Below are 16,982 nucleotides of genomic sequence, written 5' to 3'. Positions count from 1 at the left end.
GCTTCATACACTGAGATTGACACACATACACAACCCATTTCACAATTGTCTCCAGAACCAGTCTCCTCCCCTTCATCTACACTGAAGAAAAGTGGATTTAAGGGGAGGAGACAGGTTAAGATTTTTAAGCCTGGTTAAGATTTTTAAGCCTTGTGCCATTTGAGACATGGATTGTGTATGTGTGCCATTCAGAGGGTGAATGGGCAAGACAAAAGATTTAAGTGCCTTTGAATGGGGTATAGTAGTAGGTCCCAGGCACACTGGTTTGTGTCAAGAACTGCAATGCTGCTGTTTTTTTTACACTCAATAGTTTCCAGTGTGTATCAAGAATGGTCCACTACCCAAAGGACATCCAGCCAACTGGACACAACTGCGGGAAGCGTTGGCGGTAACATGGGCCAGCATCCCTGTGGAATGCTTTCGACACCTTGTCGAGTCCATGCCCCAACGAATTGAGTCTGTTCTGAGGGCAAAAAATGCATACATTTTTACATATAGAAGAACTAAAAGTATGCAGGCAATATGGCAGAGGAAAATGGTTAGGAGATGCTAGTATATTTTAATGCTATTACCATGCTCATTTCACATCTACGTGGAGGCCAACGAGGTAGGACATAGGAGTTCATTTTGGCTTCGACTTATTACAGACCAATGTTTTATGTTGTTTTAATTTGTTGGCGTGCCTTAGTGCTTAAGATATGGAATCGTATTGATGGGGAGAGAGAGAGAGACAGACTCACCGCCCCGTGCCAGCCCTCCCTGTCCTCTGGTACATGCAGGTCAGGGTAGATGTTCTTCAGATACCAGTCAAAGCTGTTACACTTCAGTCTCTCTCTGAGGACAACCCTCTCTGAGATGTCCCCATATGTCTCCTGTGGAAAAATAACACTTCATCTAACACGTTTATTTAAGTAGGGATGGATACACTTAAAAACATTGACACATTGAGTAAACAACATAACACTTTAGCTTGCATCAATTTCCAGCATTTCACAAATTAGGCCCACACACACAACTGTAAAAAACACACCAGAATAATAACCGGGGAAGCAGGTAGCCTAGCGGCTAAGAGCGTTGGGCTAGTAACCAAAGAGTAGACTGAAAAATCTGCCAATGTGACCTTGAGCAAGGAACTTAACCCTAATTGCTCCCGTAAGCTGCTCTGTATGAGAACGTCTGCTGAATGACAAAAATGTCATGTAAATGTAATTAACCTGGATTTCACTGAAATCCTCAATGCAGCTCTGGTGAAATATGCCAATCCTAGGAGTGGTTTGACATGACACACTAACCATGATGGTACTGGGTGACAACATGAAGTAGCTACATCCTGGTCCATTAACTTGAATCTGTTTGAATCCTGGGTGGAGCGTTGCTGTTGTGTCCTTAATGAAAGTCATGAAAAGGATTTCCTGGATGACAGGTGTGAGCGTGACACCTGTGTAGTACTGACAGCAGTGGTTCTCCCCACCTTGAACAAACCAACGGGATGGGAATTCAAACACACGTTTGTGGCAACTGATGAACCAGGGGTGTATTCATTAAGGCACACCGTAGCAAAACATTTAGCAACGGCAAAATGAAAACAACTGTTTCTTACTGAATAAAATTCATGTAGGTTTTTTGATTTCCGTTTCATCCCATTAGCTTCTGCTGGTTTGTTTAGACAAAAACAAAACAAAAAGACTAGTGGTTTACATCCAAGTGAATTCAAACATGCCAATTCCCTGGCACCCAGTCTCCAGCTACCTTTGGTTGGGTCATTTATTGTTTGATCAAAGATGCCTGGCATTAATAATGTAACTTATTTCAGAGGTGAAACCAAGATGAACATGAGACTTTGATATCAGGCAACACTAAGAAAGCCGAGAGGGACACACACTACTGCTGACACCTAGACAGGTGAAGCAACATCTCCATCCAAGTTACTCCATTACGATACAATATTAATCAAGTCTAGGGTGTTCCATCCTTGGTAGAACTATCACAGCTCTAAAGTGCCAATCAAGAGTTGCTACATCCACTTTGACTGTGGATGACACAGCAGGGTTCTCCAACTGGCGACCGCGGGCCAAATTTGGCCATAAAAGACTAAAAACAGCAGGAAATCCGCACCAAGTGATTTTCATTTTAAGAAATCTGTTCCCAAATATTCCCACGCATAGAGAGACACGTGATCATATATAAATGCAAGAAATGTGTGACTAAAACAATTTTAAACCCATCTGTTTGGGCTTCTTGCGGTCAATTCGCCAGCTACAAATAATTTTTTTATTATGTTCCAGCCCCCGACCTCTCAAGAAAAAAATGATCTGGCGGCTGAATCTAGTTGATGATCCATGATACAGTTTATAGATATTGATTCTTAAAGGAATGGAACGAACTACAAAAATCTCTGAAACTGGAAACACTTATCTCCCTCACTAGCTTTAAGCACCAGCTGTCAGAGCAGCTCACAGATCACTGTACCTGTACATAGCCCATCTATAATTTAGCCCAAACTACTACCTCTTCCCCTACTGTATTTATTTATTTTATTTATTTTGCTCCTTTGCACCATATTATTTATATTTTATCTTTGAACTTTCTTCAAACTACAAATCTACCATTCCAGTGTTTTTCTTGCTATACTTTATTTACTCTGCCACCATGGCATTTTTTTGCCTTTACCTCCCTTATCTCACATCATTTGCTCACATTGTATATAGTCTTATTTTTTTTTCTTCTACTGCATCATTGATTGTATGTTGTTTTACTCCATGTGTAACTCTGTGTTTTATGTGTCGAACTGCTTTGCTTTATCTTGGCCAGGTCGCAATTGTAAATGAGAACTTGTTCTCAACTTGCCTACCTGGTTAAATAAAGGTGAAATAAATAAATAAATAAAAAAGAATAGATCTTAAAAATGCCTCGTGAGCTTAGTTCAACTGTCTTACCCCATCAGATCCCAAAATATAAGCTGTCTTTACTCCCATGTTTGTTAACAAAGTCAATGTAAACAAACACTGTATAGCTTCAAAACATGGTTAAAACTATCATTTTGATATCATGGACGGTCAGTCCAAAGCTCTGTCTAAGAATTTAAGAGTGGTTACAGTTCTCAAACCCCATCCCTCAGCGCTTTACCAAAACAAATGTCCGAGTGCATGATTTGATCTTTTTTTAACTCCAGATTGGTCCTTTAACTAAAGCATACTCTACTTCTTATCACCTGCTGGGATTATGCACATTCCAATAAGTGACTTTATCACATTCCAATAAGTGACTTTATCACATTCCAATAAGTGACTTTATCACATTCCAATAAGTGACTTTATCACATTCCAATAAGTGACTTTATCACATTCCAATAAGTGACTTTATCACATTCCAATAAGTGACTTTATCACATTCCAATAAGTGACTTTATCACATTCCAATAAGTGACTTTATCACATTCCAATAAGTGACTTTATCACATTCCAATAAGTGACTTTATCACATTCCAATAAGTGACTTTATCACATTCCAATAAGTGACTTTATCACATTCCAATAAGTGACTTTATTATTGGTATTTCTTCAGCCTGATCTATAAATCACTGCATCCTCCACAACTAAGGGAAAGGGGGGATACCTAGTCAGTTGTACAACTGAATGCCTTCAACTGAAATGTGTCTTCCGCATTTAACCCAACCCCTCAGAGGTGTGGGGGGCTGCCTTAAATCGCCATCCACGTCTTCGGCGCCCAGGGAACAGTGGGTTAACTCCCTTGCCCAGGTGCAGAACAACATATTTTCAACTTGACGATTCGATCCAGCAACCTTTCGTTTCCTGGCCCAATGCTCCAACCACTAGCTACCTCATAATGGTGTAACTTTGTTGTAGCCCCTACAACTCACTGAAAATACTGTACCTCACACTGATCATATGACAATGGGGAGCGAGATAGAATAAGATAACATTTTACTGTAAAGTGTACTACAGTATTCTACCTTTCTGGCAGGGGGGTTTCTGTTGTAGAAGTGCTGTTTGTAGGTGTCCATCCACACCTCGGCAGCACGGACCGTGTTCTGGAGGAACTTGGGCCTGGCGTAGGGGGCTTTCTTTGGGAAGACATGGCCCACATGGGAGCAGGGGTGGATCTCCAGAGAACCTCCACACTGCCACACCTGGGGAACAGGAAGAAATATAGCCCATTTGCCATTTTTTGCATCTTATGATATTTCTGGCAAAATTCCAGACAAGAGATATACAGGATGGGTATGCATCCTATTGCTCGTGTTTTCTTTATATACTGTTAAAAAAAATAAACACTAAAATAACACATCCTAGATCTGAATGAATGAAATAATCTTATTAAATACTTTTTTCTTTACATAGTTGAATGTGCTGACAACAAAATCACACAAAAATAATCAATGGAAATCCAATTTATCAACCCATGGAGGTCTGGATTTGGAGTCACACTCAAAATTAAAGTGGAAAACCACACTACAGGCTGATCCAACTTTGATGTAATGTCCTTAAAACAAGTCAAAATGAGGCTCAGTAGTGTGTGTGGCCTCCACGTGCCTGTATGACCTCCCTACAACGCCTGGGCATGCTCCTGATGAGGTGGCGGATGGTCTCCTGAGGGATCTCCTCCCAGACCTGGACTAAAGCATCCGCCAACTCCTGGACAGTCTGTGGTGCAACGTGGCGTTGGTGGATGGAGCGAGACATGATGTCCCAGATGTGCTCAATTGGATTCAGGTCTGGGGAACGGGCGGGCCAGTCCATAGCATCAATGCCTTCCTCTTGCAGGAACTGCTGACACACTCCAGCCACATGAGGTCTAGCATTGTCTTGCATTAGGAGGAACCCAGGGCCAACCGCACCAGCATATGGTCTCACAAGGGGTCTGAGGATCTCATCTCGGTACCTAATGGCAGTCAGGCTACCTCTGGCGAGCACATGGAGGGCTGTGCGGCCCCCCAAAGAAATGCCACCCCACACCATGACTGACCCACCGCCAAACCGGTCATGCTGGAGGATGTTGCAGGCAGCAGAACATTCTCCACGGCGTCTCCAGACTCTGTCACGTCTGTCACGTGCTCAGTGTGAACCTGCTTCATCTGTGAAGAGCCAGTGGCGAATTTACCAATGTTGGTGTTCTCTGGCAAATGCCAAACGTCCTGCACGGTGCTGGGCTGTAAGCACAACCCCCACCTGTGGACGTCGGGCCCTCATACCACCCTCATGGAGTCTGTTTCTGACCGTTTGAGCAGACAGATGCACATTTGTGGCCTGCTGGAGGTCATTTTGCAGGGCTCTGGCAGTACTCCTCCTGCTCCTCCTTGCACAAAGGCGGAGGTAGCGGTCCTGCTGCTGGGTTGTTGCCACCTGCAGAACCACTCCTTTATTGGGGGTGTCTTGCTAATTGCCTATAATTTCCACCTGTTGTCTATTCCATTTGCACAACAGCATGTGAAATTTATTGTCACTCAGTGTTGCTTCCTAAGTGGACAATTTGATTTCACAGAAGTGTGATTGACTTGGAGTTACATTGTGTTGTTTAAGTGTTCCCTTTATTTTTTTGAGCAGTGGATGTATATATACAGTGCCTTCAGAATGTATTCAGACACCTTGACTTTTTTTCCACATTTTGTTACGTTACAGCATTATTCTAAAATGGAATAAATGAAACAATTTCCTCATCAATCTACACACAACACCCCATAATGACAAATCAAATACAGGTTGGTAGATATGTTTGCAACTTTATTAAAAATACACATTTACATAAGTATTCAGACACTTTACTCAGTACTTTGTTGAAGCATCTTTGGCAGCGATTACAGCCTCAATTCTCCTTGGGTATGACACTACAATTTTGCCACATGTTTTTGGGGAGTTTCTCCCATTCTTCTCTGCAGATATGCCGTCCCAAAGCCCTTGCTTGGAAGTGTACTTCGCCAGACTGCCAACAACCTTGCCCTCATCCAGGCCAAGGTGGCGAGACACAGTAGTGATGACACCATAGGCCTTGTTGATCTCTGCACCAGACAGGATGCTCTTGCCAGCATACTTGGGGTCCAACATGTACGCTGTGGCGTGTATGGGCTTCAGGCCGAAGTCTTCACACTTTTTGATGCATTTCAGAACTACAGTTTCCTCTGCTTGGAGCAACAGTGAAGTGGGCAGGGCAGTATGGATTTCTTCTCTTACATCTGCAGTCTGAACATCAGACTGCAGATGATGTCTGCATGATGACTCCATGATGTCCTTGAGGAGCAGATTCAATGCATGAGCAGCACAGCCAATGGGTGTGATGTGAGGGTAGGACTCCTCCACTTTAGACCAAGCAGCCTTCATGTTCACAGCATTGTCTGTCACCAGTGCAAATGCCTTCTGTGGTCCAAGGTCATTGATGACTGCCTTCAGCTCATCTGCAATGTAGAGACCAGTGTGTCTGTTGTCCCTTGTGTCTGTGCCCTTGTAGAATACTGAGGGGTGGAGATGATGTAGTCAATTATTCCTTGCCCACAAACATTCGATCACCCATCAGAGATGATTGCAATACAGTCTGCTTTCTCTATGATTTGCTTGACCTTCACTTGAACTCTGTTGAACTCTGTTGAACTCTGCATCCAGCAAATTAGTAGATAAAGCATGTCTGGTTGGAGGGGTGTACGCTGGGCGAAGAACATTCAGAAATCTCTTCCAATAGACATTGCCTTTGAGCATCAGAGGTGAACCAGTTGCATACACAGCTCGAGCAAGGCATTCATCAGCATTTCTCTGACTACATTCCTCCATTGAGTCAAAAAAACTTCTGATTCCAGGAGGACCATGAGCTGTTGCTATCGATAAGGTGTCTGATTCATCATTTTCACCTCAAATAGAAGTAGACGGACTTTTGTCAGAGGTTGCTTGTTGTGAGCGCTGAGGGAACTTTATGCACTTGGCCAGATGATTCTGCATTTTTGTTGCATTCTTCACATATGATTTGCACAGTATTTGCAAATGTACACAGCTTGTCCTTCTACATTAGCTGCAGTGAAATGTCTCCACACATCAGATAGTGCCCGTGGCATTTTCCTGTAAAGATGAGAAAAAAATGAGTAAAAAACAAACAAATACAATTCCCTGTACAGATAAATAGTTAAGCAGTTAGATTAAACAACTCCTTTGTAAGATAAATGTTTTAAAATGAAACATGTATGGAAACAGGTGAATTAACCCTCCTCAGTTAGCAGGCTCAAGCAAGCTAATCCCCACATGGTAGCAAAAACTAACTAGCAGAAATTGTTAACAAGTTAGAAATTATTTAAACACACTTTGCTGTAGGCTACTATTTACTAGTTAATAAAAAATAATGTATGTCATAAAATATATTCACACCACCCAGTATTGTAATCAAAACTTACCACAAAGCATGTAGTCCTTGGCTCAGACAGTGTAGTAGTGTGGGATCAATAGCATCTCATTAGTGTGAAAGATCTTGAGAATCAGCTGTACATGTGATGGAAGAATGCACTGTGCATGCAGAGGGTTGCAATTCCATTGAATTGGGGATATTTTAACCAAAATATGCCACAAGACCTAGAATTGCCTTATGTGTATCCAACAAAAAAGGTTCACTGTTATAAACTAACTTTTTTGATGGATTTAAGCAAAATTTCCAGGCTTAACTTCCCATGGAAAATCTTCGGAAAAATTACAGCAATTTACCGGAAAGTTTCCGACCCATTGCAATCCTAGTTACCAGCCTCAAAAATAGCAGCCCAAATAAATACTTCAGAGTTCAAGTAACAGACACATCTCAACATCAGCTGTTCAGAGGAGACTGTGTGAATTAGGCCTTCATGGTCGAATCTTTGCAAAGAAACCACTACTAAAGGACACCAATAATAAGAAGAGACTTGCTTGGGTCAAGAAACACGAGAAATGGACATTAGACCGGTGGAAATCTGTCCTTTGGTCTGATGAGTCCAAATTTGAGATTTTTGGTTCCAACCGCTATGTCCTTGTGAGACGCATAGTAGGTGAACGGATGATCTCCGCATGTGTGGTTCCCACCGTGAAGCATGGAGGAGGTGGTGTGTTGGTGCTTTGCTGGTGACACCGCCTGATTTATTTAGAATTTAAGACACACTCAACCAGCATGGCTACCACAGCATTCTGCAGCGATAAGCCATCCCATCTGGTTTGCGCTTAGTGGGACTATCATTTGTTTTTCAACAGGACAATGACCCAACACACCTCCAGGCTGTGTAAGGGCTATTTGATCAAGAAAGAGAGTGATGGAGTGCAGCATCAGATGACCTGGCCTCCACAATCACCCAACCTCAACCCAATTGTGATGGTTTGGGATGAGTTGGAATGCAGAGTGAAGGAAAAGCAGGCAACAAGTGCTCAGCATATTTGGGAAGTCCTTCAAGACTGTTGGAAAAGCATTCTAGGTGAAGCTGGTTGAGAGAATGCCAAGTGTGTGCAAAGCTGTCATCAAGGCAAAGGGTGGCCACTTTGAAGAATCTTAAATAATAATAATAATAAATATATATATAGTGTGTGTGTATATGTGTATATATTTTTTATTTAGTTATACTATTTTGATATGATTCACTGCACTGTTGGATAGAGCTTGCAAATTAAGCATTTCACTGTATTTTGCATGTGACAAAATAAATCCATGACAGTTACATATCGCAATTTTATTTTTTGACAATATTATAAATCGATACTTTGACTGCAAGTATTGAATTGTAAAAAAAGGTAGCGTTAGCTAGCGATAGTCAGCGGTACATGTTCCATAATACGGCTATTTTTTTATCCTGGAAGTACTTTTTCTTTTCTTTTTTAAATAGTGAGCCAACATGTTTTCAGAACTTTTATTCCAAGACTGATCAAAACTTATTTTTTCATGCTCTCTCATATCTCTCTGCAGCAGACATATAGTGAGCAATATGCTTGGAACATCAAATCGCAACAAAAACAGTATCGAATTGTAATACATATCGCATCGGTCCCAGGTGATTCCGAGCCCTACTTCCTAATAATTAAACTAGTGCCTAAATGTTCTCCAGACTATGAAATAGGATCCAAACTAGGATGTAAGTGGTGTGATAATGCAGGCAGAAACCAAGATGGACGTTGTCTATGAATAATCAACACTGCCGCTCTTCTTCTCGCACAGCTACTATGCAAATGACAAGAGAATCATGAAAACCAGTTTGTTGGGGGATCTTTTTCCCATTTGTATATATTTCCTGCAGGACATTTGATTTATGGTATCAATTTGCATCTTATAATTGCTTGTTTTCCACTACAGCCAATAAAACAGCTTTGGAGAGCGACAGGGTGCTACCTCACTATTCGCTAATTACCTTTAGGGACTTCCTTGAGTTACGCCTCAATTACACAACATATTCTCTCATTGTAATGGATACTTAGCTAGAACCCTATTCATTCTCATCAAAACATTTCATTCTGTGCCATACTTACTCCTTTGTGGTCCCAAAACACAGTTGTAAACCAATTCACAAGTCATCAATTATGGATGGAGAGTCCCAGAGAGAGGCATTTTATTTCCACATACATAAAACATCATATAGGGTGATACCCCATCCATCTTTAGTTTTTCACACACACACACACACACACACACACACACACACACACACACACACACACACACACACACTTGGATCAAAAACAGGAAATCTGTGCCAGTAATGATTGACGTGAACAGCTGAAAGGGACACCAACAAGGTAGCCTTCATTATCTAAATGGGGATGCAGTGTCAGACGCCATCCATCCATCACTCACAGTCAGCAGATCAGACACTGAGAGACATCACTTCGCCATCAGGGCCGGCTGAGAACTATGCTAGGTCCCAAATGGCACCTTATTCCCTATGTAGTGCACTACTTGAGGCATAGAACATATACTTTGTAAACCTTTTTGGAGCATGGATCGTTGACGTTTTTAAAACCATTTTGGGACAAAGATCAGAATATAGGTGGGTGTCCTTTCTGCATTAGATTAGTCTCTTTTTTACCAAGTACTTGAGAAATAGCTTAATTGTGCCAACTGCAAATGCTACTGGCACTGAGATGTTGACGCCATATTGAAAGAGTGGTTGCTTCCCAATTGGCATCATATTCCCTATACCCTTAGGGCCCATAGGAGTCTGGTCCAAATTAGTGCACTTTAAAGGGAATAGGTGCCATTTGGGACACAGTAAATTAGTATTTAGTACTCACCCTGAAGGACAGTTCTAGGTTCTCTCCTCCCCACACCTCCATGCCCATGTCATATGTGCCCAGGTACTCAAAGTAGGCCTTACTCACAGCAAACAGTCCACCGGCCATGGTAGGAGACCTGAGAGAGAGAGAAAGCATAGTGGAACATGGAGGTCAGTACAGTGTGCAGTTAACAGTCAGAGGCCATATTAGAAGACTTTTAAATAAAATCTATTTATCCCTTTCCTGAGGTAATCACTTATTTGTATGTGATTAGACCTTCTTCAAGGAATGAAGGAGAGAAGGTGAGATGCATTTCAAAACATTTGAAACTAGGTCAGAAAGGAGAGTATTTGGGATCCAACTATAACTTTTACAAAACAACTTCTCTTCAAAATATCTCCCTATTTAATTTCCTCCTAAGAGGAGAGCCAGAGGCTGTTTCCCAAAAGGCACCCTATTACTTATCTATAGAGCAATACTGTTTACCAGGGCTCCCAGAGGGCTCCCAGAGGGCTCCCAGAGGGCTCCCAGAGGGCTCCCAGAGGGCTCCCAGAGGGACTCCCAGAGGGCTCCCAGAGGACTCCCAGAGGACTCCCAGAGGACTCCCAGAGGACTCCCAGAGGGCTCCCGCCAAAAGCAGTGCACCAAAGGGGTGCCGTTTGAGATGGGCCCAGAAATCCCATATGAAAATAAACTGATGACCATAGAATTACTGACCTGATGGGTTCGGTGCGGGATTTGCGTTTCTTGCGGTCGACCTCAGGGAGGGAGTGCCACTGGAAGGTCAGCCTCCAGTCAAAGCCTCCGATCATGGGCTCATCTGTCTGCATGTAGAACTCAAACGAGTTCCAGTCGATGGTGTCGATCACCGGACACACGATGGTGCTCTCATTCTCTCCAATCCTGGAGGGAGGAGAAGATACACAGTATGGTGTAAGAAAGGACACTCACTGAAAGTCCCTGGAAGGTTTTCATGAGACATTCCCTCATTTACATGTGATGAAATTCACGTGCCACTATACTTGACCAGGAATGCCAATAGGCCAATCAACACTAGTCTGTTTTTATTGCCTCCAGAATGTCTTGTTGCTATGCAACCCTAATGACCAGTCCCATCCCATTCATTGAGTATTGAATCTGTAATTGTAATCACATTGTCAATATGCTGGCTAAGTGAAACACACCTCTCCAAGAGCGGCTCGATCCAGCCGGGGACACACTCACAGTGACAGTCCAGGAAGGTCAATACGTCCCCCGTGGCGTAGGTGGCGCCGATGAGCCTCGCCCTGACCAGCCCCTCCCTCTTGTTGGTGCGGATGAGGCGGACACGCTCCCAGTTACTGATGTACTGCTCCAGCTGAGACTGCAGATAGACTGGGTTTCACACAGAGAGATAGATGGTCAAGGCTTCTCTCTCACACACACACACACACACACCACACACACAATGCAGCCACTGTACTTCTAAAAACTCATAATTGATAGTATGGGAAGGGAACAGATCCTTACTTCGCAACTGTTTTCAAAAAGTTTATCTGCTGTGTGCACAGGAGAGAACTGGTGTAAATCAGTACAGTGAAATTCTTACCTTGAGAGTTCTTTCCCAACAGTGCAGTGATAATAATGTAGACAATAATAGAAAGTAGAACAAATAAACAGATCTTATCTTTGCATACTGACAGACCAACAGGCTAAGCTAAATTATTATTCATCTACAATGAAAATGATAGTCCCAGTCTCCCTGAAGGGGAAGACACCGTCAATAGTGCTGATGACAGTGCTTTCCTCTCTCCTCATCATCAGTCTCTTGTATATTACAGTTGTGGATGAGAATGACGTGGCATCTTACATCCTGACTGGTCTCAGAGGGCGGTGGAGAGTAAACTGTAGTATGTGGTCAGAGAGAGCAGCTATCATGTCTGAGCATAGAATCAAATGAATAGAACAGACATCCCCCATTCAGGTCAATTATGCCATAATGGGTGGACTGGTGGCAATTTTGAATCATTTGGCTCAATCTATTTCTGTGTGTGTCAGAGACAGCCTATTCACTGACACATACATAGAGAACTATTATATAATTCGTTTTTCCTGACCAGCGCCACACATAAACACTAGAAACTCCACTTGTACTGACACTCAGCAGTGACTGTGTTGTCTCCGTGGAAGGATATGTCCTTTCTCTCTCACAGAACTCTCTGGCTCATCTCATCTCAGATATGTACAGATAAGCCCCATTGTTCGGCCTACAGCGTTACTGTTCTAAGTAAGGACCCTGTTCTGTATTACCGTCAACTTTGGGGTGAAACGCAATGCCTGACAAATATTAGCTAGGTATTCTAAGGCATCTTTTAACCTTTTCTTTTACTCTCTAACTTGTGTTTTCTTGGCATAAAGGATTGTTCATATAAAAACTACGTTTATTAACCAGATGTTCACAAATTAAAATATGTTCTATGAATTTTTTTCTCCCAAAATAGACAACGACAAAGCACGAACTGTATGTAGAGGTGCTGACTAGGCTAACAGAACATTAAACTGTGTAAAAATTACTATTAACTATCCCCAAAAAAGACAAGGACAAAAAAGCTCCGTCTCACCTCGGTCACTAAAGTCGTCTATGAGAACGATCTCCTTCAGGAGGACAGCGGGAGTGCTCTCCAGAACACTGTGGATGGTTCTGAGCAGGGTGGACCAGGCCTCGTTGTAGAACGCTATGATCACTGACGTGGTCGGCAGACGGCCGTAGTCAAACTTCTTAGCTCTGCATCTGTACTCAAATGAAAGACAGAGATGTTGTTTATTAGGATTGCTTTCAGCCTATCAAAGGCTAATCTTAAATTAAATGATCGAAGGCTAATCCCTAAATAAATGTAAAGATTAAGGGATAGGTAATAATTTAAGCAAAAAAGAAAAACATAAAATAACCCTTCCTATAGATGGACATTATTCTTTAGTGAAAAAAAACTTTAGATAAAATGTTTTAAAAATTAATAAATATACACTACCATTCAAAAGTTGAGTCACTTAGAAATGTCCTTGTTTTTTAAAGAAAGCAAATTCTGTCCATTAAAATATCAAATTGATCAGAAATACAGTGTAGACATTGTTAATGTTGTAAATGACTATTGTAGTTGGAAACAGCAGATTTTTTATGGAATATCTACAGTGGGGGAAAAAAGTATTTGATCCCCTGCTGATTTTGTATGTTTGCCCACTGACAAAGAAATGATCAGTCTATAATTTTAATGTTAGGTTTATTTGAACAGTGAGAGACAGAAAAACAACAAAAATAGAGAAAAACGCATGTCAAAAATGTTATAAATTGATTTGCATTTTAATGAGGGAAATAAATATTTGACCCCTCTGCAAAACATGACTTAGTACTTGGTGGCAAAACCCTTGTTGGCAATTACAGAGGTCAGACGTTTCTTGTAGTTGGCACCAGGTTTGCACACATCTCAGGAGGGATTTTGTCCCACTCCTCTTTGCAGATCTCCTCCAAGTCATTAAGGTTTCGAGGCTGACGTTTGGCAACTCGAACCTTCAGCTCCCTCCACAGATTTGAAGGACAGTTTGCGCTGTTCTGTGACGGGAGTAGTACACAGCGTTGTACGAGATCTTCAGTTTCTTGGCAATTTCTCGCAAGGAATAGCCTTCATTTCTCAGCACAAGAATAGACTGATGAGTTTCAGAAGAAAGTTCTTTGTTTCTGGCCATTTTGAGCATTTTGAGCCTGTAATCTAACTCACAAATGCTGATGCTCCAGATACTCAACTAGTATCTGGAGCATTTTTATTGCTTCTTTAATCAGGACAACAGTTTTCAGCTGTGCTAATGTAACAGTATAGCTTCCGTCCCTCTCCTTACCCCTACCTGGGCTTGAACCAGGGACCCTCTGCACACATCAACAACTGTCTCCCACGAAGCATCATTACCCATCGCTCCACAAAATCCGTGGCCCTTGCAAGGCAAGGGGAACAACTACTTCAAGGTCTCAGAGCGAGTGACGTCACCGATTGAAACGCTATTAGCACGCACCCCGCAAACTAGCTAGCCATTTCACATCGGTTACACTAACATAATTGCAAAAGGGTTTTCTAATGATCAATTAGCCTTTTAAAATGATAAACTTGGATTAGCTAACACAACATGCCATTGGAACACAGGAGTGATGGTTACTGATAATGGGTCTCTGTACGCCTACGTAGATATTCCATTAAAAATCAGCTGTTTCCAGCTACAATAGTCATTTACAACGTCTACACTGTATTTCTGATCAATTAATGTTACTTTAAATGGACAAAAATAAGGTGCTTTTATTTAAAAAACAAGGACATTTCTAAGTGACCCCAAACTTTTGAACGGTAGTGTATATAGATAACGAATATATAATAATAAATATAGAATAATAATTTTTACTGCAAGACTGCAAGACAGACCACACAATCAGTCACTCTCTTTGGAGCAGTGTACATGTGACAGTTTGCTAGAGAGTTGCTTTGGTCATTGCAGGAGAGGAGCATTTGGTCTCATTCCAGTGGGGAGTTGTGGAAATGACAAGAAACAGAAATATGAGGGGAAAGAAATCACACCGACGTCCCACATGCCTGAGCCGTTCTCACGGAGAGACCAGAGGACAACGTGCCTGAGCCGTTCTCACGGAGAGACCAGAGGACAACGTGCCTGAGCCGTTCTCACGGAGAGACCAGAGGACAACGTGCCTGAGCCGTTCTCACGGAGAGACCAGAGGACAACGTGCCTGAGCCGTTCTCATGGAGAGACCAGAGGACAACAAATGGAGAAAAAGGAGAGTGATGAGAGGGGGAGATAGAGAAAATGAGAAAGTGAGGAGAGAGAAGAGCGAGAAAGAGTTAGACAGAGTTAGACAGAGAGAGACAGAGAGAGACAGAGAGAGACAGAGAGAGACAGAGACAGAGAGAGAAAGGGGCCAAGCAGAAGGAGAGAGGTAAAGAAAAAGAGAAACAGAACTCAGGTTTCTGCACCAAAGGGGAAATAAGAGAAAGAATGGCATTTGAGAGCTTCAGTCAGGGACGGAGGCTACCCTCGACAGTCAGGGACGGAGGCTACCCTCGACAGTCAGGGACGGAGGCTACCCTCGACAGTCAGGGACGGAGGCTACCCTCGACAGTCAGGGACGGAGGCTACCCTCGACAGTCAGGGACGGAGGCTACCCTCGACAGTCAGGGACGGAGGCTACCCTCGACAGTCAGGGACGGAGGCTACCCTCGACAGTCAGGGACGGAGGCTACCCTCTACAGTCAGGGACGGAGGCTACCCTCTACAGTCAGGGACGGAGGCTACCCTCTACAGTCAGGGACGGAGGCTACCCTCTACAGTCAGGGACGGAGGCTACCCTCTACAGTCAGGGACGGAGGCTACCCTCTACAGTCAGGGACGGAGGCTACCCTCTACAGTCAGGGACGGAGGCTACCCTCTACAGTCAGGGACGGAGGCTACCCTCTACAGTCAGGGACGGAGGCTACCCTCTACAGTCAGGGACGGAGGCTACCCTCTACAGTCAGGGACGGAGGCTACTCTGTAAAGAACTGGAGAGACAGCTCATGTGCCTTTAAAAAAATAAAAATAATGATCCTTGCCTCACTGTTTATTGGAAGCTGACCATGAGCCCAGACAGATTCAGTGTTTATTGGAAGCTGACCATGAGCCCAGACAGATTCAGTGTTTATTGGAAGTCATTGTAACTCAAGCAGAACAGCGTCTTATGGAAAACAGATGAAAAGTAACAAAAACACAAGCTTGAATTCATCCACAGTAATAATGGTGTGTGTGTGTGTGTGTGTGTGTGTGTGTGTGTGTGTGTGTGTGTAGCAGCTTGATTATAGACGAGTAGTAACCGGTTTTGTTGCCGATCTTTATGCAAACAACGGTATGCTTCACAATATAGGTAAACACAGTAGTAGGTAACAAATCTGCTACATTCAAAGCAATTTACGTGCCTAACAAGATTTAAGTCTCCTGTTATGTGATTGGCCAGATCTCAACTTACACTGTGTGTTACTAACTGACGTCATGCTTGCCTTGCACAAAAATTGGAGTTGGGTGATTGTATTTGAAGTCAGGATTTAGCTTTAAACGTTTGTTTGAGCATTCAGGGACCCTTTATTTTTTTGGCCCGAATTTCTCGCAACCCTACAAATCTAATGACACAACCTTAAAATCAGTACATTTAGATTTTTACATCAACAAATAACCTTAAAATCATAACATTTGTCTCTTATCAAAATGAAAAGAAACCAACATTTACTCAATATCTTTTTCAATTTTTTCAATTTGTATTTTTGTAATTATTTTGCTCACAAACTTTTGTATATTATAGTATACTCTTAATTATTTGTTGTGAGGGGTAATAATATAATACATTATCACATGATGGCTGACATTATCACTGAGCATCACTTCTGCTGTGAACAGCTGAGAAGACGAGACACAGATGGAGACTTTTTATTGAGGCAATTAATCAAAGTTCAGTCCTCTAGTGCAATGAGTACTTTTAAACTGAGTAAGGCCAGTTAGGGAAGTTACTCATTCATCCCAGCTGTACAGGAAATATCACTGTCTTACATGACACCAGGTTAGCCAAATCTAATTCAGCTTCATAACACAGATTAGTAGCCATTTGTCAAAGTTGTAGGTTTAATGTACGTTTCTGCAATCAGCCTCACTGGACCTGTACAATCAGAGGTGGTTACTGGTCTAAACTACTGGTCCAGATGGATTGAAATGCCA

At 42.4% G+C, this 16,982-nt stretch overlaps 1 protein-coding gene across 1 annotated transcript in view; it reads right to left on the bottom strand.

Annotated features, from left to right (window-relative positions):
- The window catches only part of LOC106588954 (polypeptide N-acetylgalactosaminyltransferase 4-like), a 45,068-nt gene that overhangs the window by 12,970 nt on the left and 15,116 nt on the right, over positions 1 to 16,982 (bottom strand). The window contains 6 exon segments of the mRNA XM_014178536.2: positions 741 to 872; positions 3,974 to 4,150; positions 10,230 to 10,347; positions 10,929 to 11,114; positions 11,396 to 11,585; positions 12,812 to 12,981. Of these exon segments, the coding sequence (XP_014034011.2) occupies positions 741 to 872; positions 3,974 to 4,150; positions 10,230 to 10,347; positions 10,929 to 11,114; positions 11,396 to 11,585; positions 12,812 to 12,981 (973 nt within the window).

Source organism: Salmo salar, chromosome ssa27 (assembly GCF_905237065.1).
Source record: "Salmo salar chromosome ssa27, Ssal_v3.1, whole genome shotgun sequence".
NCBI lineage: Eukaryota > Metazoa > Chordata > Actinopteri > Salmoniformes > Salmonidae > Salmo > Salmo salar.
Note: the sequence above shows the minus strand (reverse complement) of the source record. Positions and strands in the feature narration are given on the sequence as shown.